The sequence below is a fragment of the Dipodomys ordii genome, unplaced genomic scaffold (assembly GCF_000151885.1).
Source record: "Dipodomys ordii isolate 6190 unplaced genomic scaffold, Dord_2.0 Scaffold13, whole genome shotgun sequence".
Taxonomy (NCBI): Eukaryota; Metazoa; Chordata; class Mammalia; order Rodentia; family Heteromyidae; genus Dipodomys; species Dipodomys ordii.
The window spans coordinates 17,372,531-17,382,758 of NW_012267229.1; the positions used below are offsets into that span (position 1 = coordinate 17,372,531).

The 10,228-nt window shown below is 44.0% G+C and overlaps 1 protein-coding gene across 1 annotated transcript in view; it reads left to right on the plus strand.

Moving 5' to 3' along the window:
- The window catches only part of Rpn2 (ribophorin II), a 49,150-nt gene that overhangs the window by 4,085 nt on the left and 34,837 nt on the right, over positions 1-10,228 (plus strand). The window contains exons 2-4 of the mRNA XM_013010700.1: positions 1,397-1,590; positions 7,512-7,607; positions 8,984-9,159. Coding sequence (XP_012866154.1) covers positions 1,397-1,590; positions 7,512-7,607; positions 8,984-9,159 — 466 coding nt within the window. The remainder of the gene's footprint in view (positions 1-1,396; positions 1,591-7,511; positions 7,608-8,983; positions 9,160-10,228) is intronic.

Consider the following 10,228-nt stretch of genomic DNA (forward strand, 5'->3'; position numbering starts at 1 on the left):
AAAAAAAAAGAAAAAAGCCGGAAGTGGCGCTGTGGCTCAAGTGGTAGAGCGCTAGCCTTGAGCTGAAGAGCTGAGGGACAGCGCTCAGGCCCAGAGTTCAGGCCCCATGACCGGACCCCCCAAAAAAAACAAAATAAACTATATATGAGCTACAGGCAAAGGTATTAGGATCATTAATGTTAGTTGTGATCGCTTATTCTTTTAACTTGGGTAGCAGACACCTAATTTATCCTGAGCAGCCCAACAAAGTGGGCTTTTTTTTCATTTAGTGTTTTAAATGAAGAAAGTAAAAATTTATCATTCCTTTTTCCTATCTCCCATGGCATCTGAGAGTGGGGACTTATTTTTCTTTGCATATTTGACAAATATTTATTCAGTATTCAGCATGTGCTAGGCAGTTTGCAAGAGCTGAAAAAACTGGGATGAACAAGAGCCTGTAGGACTTCGTTTCACAGAGAAGTCAGACCTCATGCTGTCATAGTTGTGGAAGACAGATTACTATAAAGGAATATGACAGTGGCCACAATGATAGAAATGTAGCTGACATAGGACAGCACTTGTGTAACAGTCATTCTAAACTCATAACGCCTTGAGGATGATAATGTTGACATCCCACTTTACCCTTGAGGAAACTGAGGCACCAAGTAACTTGGCCATGGTCCCATGGAGAATAAGTGGTAGAGCCACAATTTCATCATGATTCCAGAAGCCACATTCTTCTCTGCCTTATTGTACTGGGGGCCTATCCCAGGGGAAGGCTTTTTAAGGGATATTTGAGCTGAAATCTCAGAAAAGATTAAGCAAAATTATAGTGGGAAGAAACAAAAAAGTTCTGAGTAGGAAGAATGTGGCTCCTTGGAGAAACAAGCCAGGGTTGGCTGAAAAGACCTGGTAAAGATTTAGGACTGCCCTAAGAGACATAGAACCTGAACATCCTCCTAGAGAGAATGGTGAGAGTTTTGTGCTTTAAATGCCCAGAGCTTACTGGGAGGACTGTCTCTCTAGCAGGTGGACTACTCCCACAGTCTCCTCTTGAGGCTAAACCTCCCAGTTTCTCCCCCTTTCCCACACAATTGGTTTTCAGACCTTTGTGTGTGCCATCATTGGGACTATCTGTAGAACTTGGGAACATTTTTTTTTTTTTTTTGTCAGTTGTGAGGCTTGAACTCTCGGCCTGGTCGAGGTCCCTCAGCTCTTCAGCTCAAGGTGAGTGCTCTACCACTTGAGCCACAGCACCACTTCTGGTTTTCTTGTGGTTTATTGGAGAAGAGTCTCACAGAATTTCTTGCCCAGGCTGGCTTTGAGCAGCAATCCTCAGATCTCAGCCTCCTGAGTAGCTAGGATTACAGGCGTGAGCCACCAGCTGGACTGCATTTAATAGTCATTTCCTTCTAAGGTTCAAGCACTGCCTTCCTGTTGGCCCTCACAATCATAGCCTGCACCCAGGCTCTGACACCCACTCACTACCTCACCAAGAATGACGTGGAGAGACTGAAAGCCTCGCTGGACCGCCCTTTTACAAATTTGGAATCTGCCTTCTACTCCATTGTGGGACTCAGCAGCCTTGGGGCCCAGGTGCCTGATGTAAAGGTAAGGCCACTTTTGTCTTGTTGACCAGTGGCTTGGGATAACTATAATTCCCTTGCTGTGTTTCCTTGTGTGCTTCAAAAAAAACTTGCTCATTTGAGGATAACCCTGGTTATTTTAATATAGGACTATTTAGTTCCCTCTAACAGATTTCTTTTTGAGTGCTATTTTTCGTGGAATGGAATGGAGACACTAGTCCCCTGGAAACCTGTGTTAAGAAGGTCAAGGCACAAGTGCTTATGTGTTCTAAATAGTGACAGCCATGGCATCAGGCAAGTCTGACTTTGTATAGAGAATGAATCATGATTAAAACCTTTTCTGTGTGTGTGCATGCGTGCCTGTGTTTGTGTGCACGCGTGGGTGTGTGCCCATATCAGACTCAAGTCTTGGGTGCTGTCTCTGAGCTTTTGTGCTCAAGGATAGCACTCTTTTTTTTTTTTTTTTTTTTTTTGGTCCGGTCGTGGGGCCTGAACTCTGGGCCTGGGCGCTGTCCCTCAGCTCTTCAGTTCAAGGCTAGCGCTCTACCACTTGAGCCACAGTGCCACCTCCGGCTTTTTTCTTCTTTTGCTTATGTGGTGCTGAGGAATCGAACCCAGGGCCTCAGGCATGCAAGGCAAGCATTCTACCACTGAGCCACCTTCCCAGCCCCAAGGGTAGCACTCTTATCACTTGAGCCACAGCTCCACTTCTGGCTTTTTGCTAAGAGTTTTTGCTAAGAGTCTCATGGCCTTTTCTGCATGGGCTAGTTTTGGGGAAAATACTGTAGGATCAGCAGGCGGGGAGCCATGTGTTCTGGCTGCTTGCTACACAATTCATTTAGTCATTCAACATGCTGTGGGTTTTTGCTGTGCTCTAGGCATGATGCTAAGCACTGGTTATTTCATTGAACCAAACAAGAGCCCCTTCACTGTTGGAGTATACAGTGTAAAAGTAGAGAGAGGCATTGTCATACAATTATCTAGATGACTTTTGTTATAATGGCACCTCATGAGATGTGTGTTGTAACTAAGTAGTTTCCTTGAATATAAAAATGGGGGACTGTGATCTGGTCAGAGAAGGCTTTCCCAAGGAAATCTTGAGCTTAAAATCCCACTCTGCATCACTTTAATATATAGCCGTGTGAGGACAGAACTTATTATGCATTTGATTTGTAGTATGTCCTCTTTGTCTAGCGGGACTTGTGGTGGGCACTTAATTGTTTATTCCATGAATGAAGTGACTGATTTGAATTTTAAACTGAAACTAACCCGGGATTTACAAGAGGAAGTAACTGGATCAAAGGACCTGTGTTAGCTCCTTTCCAGCGAGACTAAGAGGAGACCTTGTGTCACTGGGGAGAGGAGTTAGGCCAGAGAAGAAAGCTGGGGCCAAACCCCAGTCCTAGGCTGCCTCAGGAAGGATTTCAGTCTTTCTCCAAAGTGTAATTGATTTTATTTTTGTGCTAGTCCTAGGGCTTGAACTCAGGACTTGGGCTGTCCCTGAGCTCTTTTGCTCAAGGCTAGCTAGCACTCTACCACTTGAGCTACAGCTCCCCCTCCTGCTTTTTTTGGTGTTAATAGATCAGAGTCTCATGGATTTTCCTGCCTGGCCTGGCTTTGAACTGTGATCCTCAGATTTTAGCGTTCTGAGTAGCAAGGATTATAGGTGTGAGCCACCAGTGCCTGGCTAGAATTGATTTTAAACAGCAAGTATCATCTAATTTGTATTTTGGAGCGATTTCTCTTCTACTTTATAGAGGACAGACTACACAGACTACATGGATGGGTGGGCTAGTCTATAAGGTAGGAGCTCAAGAGGGGAAGTTGGCTATGCAGGAGGGAACATGAATTTGGTGTTTGTGATGCTGAGCTCATAGTGCCTTGTGAGTTGTGTCAGTGGCTGGAGGTATAGATCTGAGAATTGTTTGCATAAGTTTTGGAAGAAGTTCTGGATAGGAGTGAGATTGCCTAGGAAGAGAGAGGTGGACGTGGGAGTTGGGACACTGCAGTAGTGGCTGACAGAAGAGGTTGGAACTGGGAATGTTGCTGCTGAGGTAGTTGGAGGAGAACCAGAGGAGTGTGCAGGGCTATGTGTGTAGCTCAGTGGTAAAATGCCCTGTATTGCAAAACCCTGAGTTGGATGCCTGGTACCACAAGAAAAGGCAGATGGGAGAGAAAGAACAGGGGAGTGTCATAGACTTCTGGAAGTCATTGAGAGCTAATGTTTGGAATGAGGCAGTAGTCTGCTTGTGTGGAGTTGGGAACAGGTACTGGAAAATATGGAGATCTCCAGTGGCATGATCGGGGCAGAAACCAGATTGGCGTGGGTGGAGGTGGGGAAATGGGAACTCAGTGTCAGCATCTCTGGAGATGTGTGGCTGTGTGGGAAGTCAAGGATGAAAAGAGGATTTCTTTGAAAACAAGACTTGAATTTTATTAATACATTATGAGCTACCAATTGAGAAAGAGAAGTCAAAATGAAGAGAGTGCCAGGCGCCGGTGGCTCACACCTTCCATCTTAGCTACTCAGGAGGCTGAGCTCTGAGGATCACCCTTACATTAGCATGGAAAACTTCCAAACTAACCCAAACCACATTTTCTCTAAGTTTAAAACATTTCTTTTCTTTTTTTTGTTGGTCATGGGGCTTGAACTCTGGGCCTGGGCACTGTCCCTCAGCTCTTCAGCTCAAGGCGAGCGCTCTACCACTTGAGCTACAGCACCACTTCCTTTTTTTGTTTTCTCTTAGCTCTTAAAATTCCACTCCATCTGGTACCTTTCCATTAATTTTATTTAAAACAGGTAAATTTATAATATAGTCCCAATTATTTTGTCTTCTGCAGTACTAGGAATAGAACCCAGGTAAGAAAGCGTTCTAGGGAATACCATACCTAAGATCCCAGTTGAGTTTAACAGTAATAAAGAAGCATAAAAGGAAATAATCTCAAATGTTCAAAAATGTTGGTTTGGATAGCATAGTTATGGGGTGATTTTTTGACAGGTATTAAATCTATATTTTCATATCTTAAGCTTTCTAAAAAGGATATATCCTGTTTTTACTTTAAAAAATATTTTAGTGGGGCTCTGGTGCCTCACATCTGAAATCTTGGCTACTCAGGAGGCTGAGATCTGAGAAATGCATTCAAAGCCAGCCTGGGCAAGAAAGGCCGTGAAACTCTTATCTCCAGTAAACCACTAGAAAACGGGAAGTGGCGCTATAGTTCAAGTGGTAGAATGCTAGCCTTGAGCTGAAAAGCTCACCAGGCCCAGAATTCAAGCCCCAAGACTGACAAAAGAAAAAGAAAAAAAAAGAGAGCATCTGCACAAAGCCTGGAGGGTCACCAGTGCCTAGACCCACTGGGTGACAATGAATGCCGTGCAACGCTCTAGCCAAGGTGTAGGAAGCAAGGTGTGAAGAAATGAGAGTAAAGGATGTGAGGGAGAGCAGAGTGAGTCAGGTGCTGGGTTTTCTGTAGGAACCTGATTTGGAGTTGTAGGGAAGATAAGTAGAAGAAAGCATGGAGGTCCTTTGTGCAGGAGGATTTGGGATACTTGAATTTTAAAACATAGTACAGAAAGTAGGGACTGTGCAGGCAGGAGATGGACACTTAGGAAGTGGTGTTCAGCTTTCACTTGTGAAGGTGTCTTGAACCAAAGAGGATTCTAGCCTTGGGAGCTCACTGAGGGCCCTGAACATGTTTTATGAGGTCTCTCTACTCTGCTGACAAAACCATACTGTCAAATATCACTGAATGCTGTTACCCTGTACCTTGATTTGACTTTTCAAAATGTCAGAATAGAACTGAGGTGAATTTTCTTCCAGCATGGGTTATTATGTTTTTTTGAGATAGAGGTTGTCTAGCTCAGACTCTGGAGCCATGCTGCTTGCATTTAAGTTTGTGTTCTCCTAGTTAAGAACCAAGTGATCTTGGATAGGTTACTTTTCCTCCCCTCAGTTTTCTTGTCTGTGAGCTAAAGTTCCCAATACATAGGGTTGTTTGAGAATTTAAGAAACCCACATGAAGCACTTAGAACACTGTGACACATTTTAAGTGCTCAGAAAGAGGTAGCAATGACCATCATGGTTTTGGGATTCTGGGTACTGTTGTTTCATTGTTAAAGCACCAGAGGGCGACAAAGTCCTTCTTCAGCTTATTGTATTCCGCAGAAAGTATTCTGCATGTATGAAGTCATTTTCTTCTTTGAATCTCTATGCAAAGTTAAGTACTTTGTTTTTTTTTTTTTCCTTTATCCCTCAGGCTTCTTCAAGACTTCTGATTAAAACTTTCTTGTTTTGAGACTTGTTTTTTTAATTTTTTTGGTCGGTCCTGGGGCTTGAACTCTGGGCCTGGGCGCTGTCCCTCAGCTCTTCAGCTCAAAGCAAGCACTCTACCACGTGAGCCACAGTACCACTTCCAGTTTTCTGTTGGCTTATTGGAGATAAGAGTCTCATGAACTTTTCCTGCCCGGGCTGGCTTTGAACTGTGATCCTCAGATCTCAGCCTTCTTAATAGCTGGATTATAGGCTTGAGCCATTGGTACCTGGCTTGTTTAAATTTTATTTGTAACATTTTCAGAAACTATTTTGTTTGGAGAAACACTTTGGAATAGATTGTGCCACCCACCTCTGTTCCCCAGAGGTGCCCACTGAGTTTTATCTTTTTCCTTTTCAGTACTTGAGATCAAGCCCAGGGCCTTGTATATATTAGGCAAGTGTTCTACCACTGAACTACCCTGCCAATCCTTTTTTTTTTTTCCTGTAGTGCCAGTACTGGGGCTTTAACTCTCTTTTGTCTTTTTTATTCATGGCTGGTGTTCTACCATTTGAGCCACACCTCTACTTCCAGCTTTTTGCTGGTTAATTGGAGATAAAAGTCTCTCAGTCTTGTCTGCTGTGGCTGGCTACAAATTGCGATCCTTAGATCTCAGCCTCCTAGTAGTTAAGGATTGCGAGTATGAACCACCAGTGTCCATCCAAACCTAATTTTAACTGGTTTTCTTGTAATATAATTTGAAATGGCTGGGTTTTTATACTACTTATAGGAGTGACTTTGCTAGACATTATACAAGCAGCCTTAGAAGTAAGGTCGAGGGCATTGCATGTTTCAGCCTTGGCTTTTGTCTGAGAGTAATGAAGAACCACTGGAGTTACATTAGTAAAGCACAGGAGTACATCATTTGTGTTTCATGAAGTTCCATCTTGAAACATTGTGCAGAGAACATTATATGCCTTAGACTTGTTAGGGGAAGATTGTTAACAGTCTAGGTGAGGTAGAGCAAGAAGCTGCCCTCATTCACCAACAATTCAAGAGGCAGGGGGGTGGGTGGAGAAGTGAAAACGAGGCAAGTCTGATAGGCTGGCTCTGTGGGAAACACAGAGGCAAGAATGATTCTGTATGGGTTGGTGACATAGCAATGCCTGTACTTGAAGCAGAGTCCAGTGGAAGAGAGAGAAGCTCTAGGTCAGTTTGCATGTCTAGTCTGCCTCAGCTTTGAAGAAATTTCAGTAGAGATCCAAGAACAGTTGGAATCTGGAGCTTCTGTTACTTGTAAACTTTGTCTCCTCCTATAGGTTACTTACCAGCTCAAGCCCCGGTTTCCTTTTCTTTTAAAGGATGGGGCAGGGGAAGGGGGAAATAATATCTACAGAGGATAAGTAACCTTTGATTATCACAACACCCAACAAAGGTTATCCCATTAGGAGACTGGTAAAGTGCTTTTCCTCCTTCAGGGGTCCAAAGATTCATGTTTCTCTAGGCTTGCTGCTCTGAACAATTACAAGTAATACAGTGTCCTAAGGGAAATAACTACTTAAAAACCTGTCGTAGGTAGCTAACACTTCAAGCTGTCATAGCTGGCTTAGAATTGTATTTATCACCCCAAACACCTTCGCTTTGTCCAGGCACTGTGTATGTCACCACTTACTGTTGACTTTCTCTCTCATTTAGAAAGCATGCACCTTCATCAAATCTAACCTTGATCCCAGCAACGTGGATTCCCTCTTCTATGCTGCTCAGTCCAGCCAGGCCCTCTCAGGGTGTGAGGTGAGTCCAGGATCCTAAACAGGTACTTAATTTTCTGCCAAGCAAATCTTTTATGGGTAGGAATCCATCAGGGCTCTATGATGTAACTCTGTGAAAGAGAGCTTGCCTAACATGCCCAAGACTCTGGGTTGACCCCCCTGCCACAGCTAAACCAAAACCAAAGTGAGATTGTTTCATAGATTTGTTTTGTTTTGATTGGAGGGGGCTAACATACTGTATATGATTTACTTTCCTTAAAAAAGCAGTGGGACGCACCCCTTAATACTAGCTACTCAGGAGGCTGAGATCTGAAAATCCAAATTTGAAGCCACCCAGGGAGACAAATTTCAGAGAATTTATATCAAGTTAACCAGAAAAAAAGCTGCAAGTGGAGGCATGGCTCAAGTGGTGTAGTGCCAGCTTTGAGGGAAATTAGCAAGAGCATAAGGTCCTGTGGTTAAGTGTGCGTGCGCACGCGTGCGTGCACACACACACACACACACACACACAAATTCATAGTTTGTTTTCCGGTTTCATTTTCATGGGTTGTAAATAAGCTTTTCTTACATTTGTTACCTTTCTTCTGGGAGTCCTTGAGTTTTTTTTTGTTGTTGTTTTTTGTTGGTCATGGGGCTTGAACTCTGGGCTTGGACACTGTCCCTGTGCTCTTCAGCTCAAGGCGAGTGCTCTATCACTTGGGCCACAGCACCACTTCCGGTTTTCTAGTGGTTTTCTGGAGATAAGAGTCTCATGGACTTTACTGCTTGGGCTGGCTTTGAACCATGATCCTCAGATCTCAGCCTCCTAAGTAGCTAGGATTTTTTCTTTTTATCTCCTAACATTTAGAATTTTGGCCTATGCCAAACTTTTAATCCCAACATTTGGTTTTTTTGTTTTTTGGTCCGGTCCTGGGGCCTGAACTCTGGGCCTGGGCACTGTCCCTCAGCTCTTCAGCTCAAGGCTAGCGCTCTACCACTTGAGCCACAGCGCCACTTCCGACTTTTTTCTTTTTGCTTATGTGGTGCTGAGGAATCGAACCCAGGGCCTCGAGCATGCAAGGCAAGCACTCTACCATTGAGCCACCTTCCCAGCCCCTAATCCTAACATTTGGGAGACTGAAGCAGGAGGATCATAAATTCAAGACTAAAATGGGCTATATAGTAAGATCCTGTCTCAAAAACAAATATAATTTAAGAGCAAACGGTACACCATAGATTTCTGAGTCATTTCACTGAACATAGGAGAACTACATAAGTAGACAAAAGTATTGTATTGACACTTTATGAACATTGAGTTGTGAGGCCTGGGGTTTAGAGAGTGAGCTGGTGCTATGTGGGAGTGACTGGTATGTCTGCCACCCATTTCTGAAACCTTTGTGCCTGCCAATGCTTTCCTAGATCTCGATTTCCAATGACACCAAAGAGCTGCTCCTGGCAGCAGTCAGTGAAGACTCCTCTGTTACCCAGATCTACCATGCGGTTGCAGCCCTCAGTGGCTTCGGCCTTCCTCTGGCATCACAGGAGGCACTCAGTGCCCTCACTGCTCGTCTCAGCAAGGAGGAGACTGTGCTGGCGTGAGTTATCACTTGGCAGGCTTCTTGGACTTCTTCTGTGGCGGGTACCACTCATTTGTTCAGCAGCCATTTCCTGGGCACCTACTGTGTGCCAGGGGTTTTGCTAGTCATGGCTGACTTTGTTATTGAATTAAACAGTGAGATCCCTGTCCTTGAGCCCACGTGGACAGTCTTCTGCAAGCTGCTCCAGCAGGAGGCAAGTGCGGAACCAGCATAATAAGCTCACTGCCGAGTTGAGACATGTTCACCTGTTAGGGTGAGAGAGTGGGGGCAGGGTGACTAACCAAAGGAGAAGTTTGGGAGATGTTGGCAGTGGGGGCTCCATGAGGAAGGGCTTTCTGATGAAGTATGAGATAGGCTTGTGGTGAATGTGTGATCAGGGGAAAAAATCACTCTTGGATCAGACTCTGCTCCTCTCAAAAGGTGTGGGGGAAGAAAAGAAACTTGGAGCAATTCCTATGATTACAAATGGGAATCTTGTTAACAAACTTAAAAGTGTTGGGCTTTTTTCACTTTTTTTTAGTATTTTTGAGACAAAATAATATCCAAATACTATTATTTGATCTTGGTTAGCGTTTCAAGATGTCACTGTTAGTGTCTTGATCTAATGTCACCTTTTTAAAAAAACAAAACCCAAACCAAAAGCTGTTTACTAGTTGTTTATGTCTGTAATCCTATCCACTCAGGAGGCTGAGATCTGAGAGAAAGTGTGAAATTCTTACCTCCAACTAACTACCAAAAAGCCAGAAGTGGAGGTGTCATTCAAGTGCTAGAAAAGTAGCCTTGAGCACAAAAGCTCAGGGAGAGTGCCCAGATCCTAAGTTCAAGTTCTAGGTCTGACCAAAAAAAAAAAAGGAAGGAAGGAAGGGAGAAAGGAATAAAGAGAAAAGGAAGAAAGAACCCTTCCCATTTATCTCTAAGGATCGGAATATAAAAACAATCTATCTGGGGCTGGGAAGGTGGCCCAGTGGTAGAGCGCTTGCCTTGCATGCAAGAGGCCCTGGGTTCGATTCCTCAGCACAACATAAGCAAAAAGCTGGAAGTGGCGCTGTGGCTCAAGTGGTAGAGC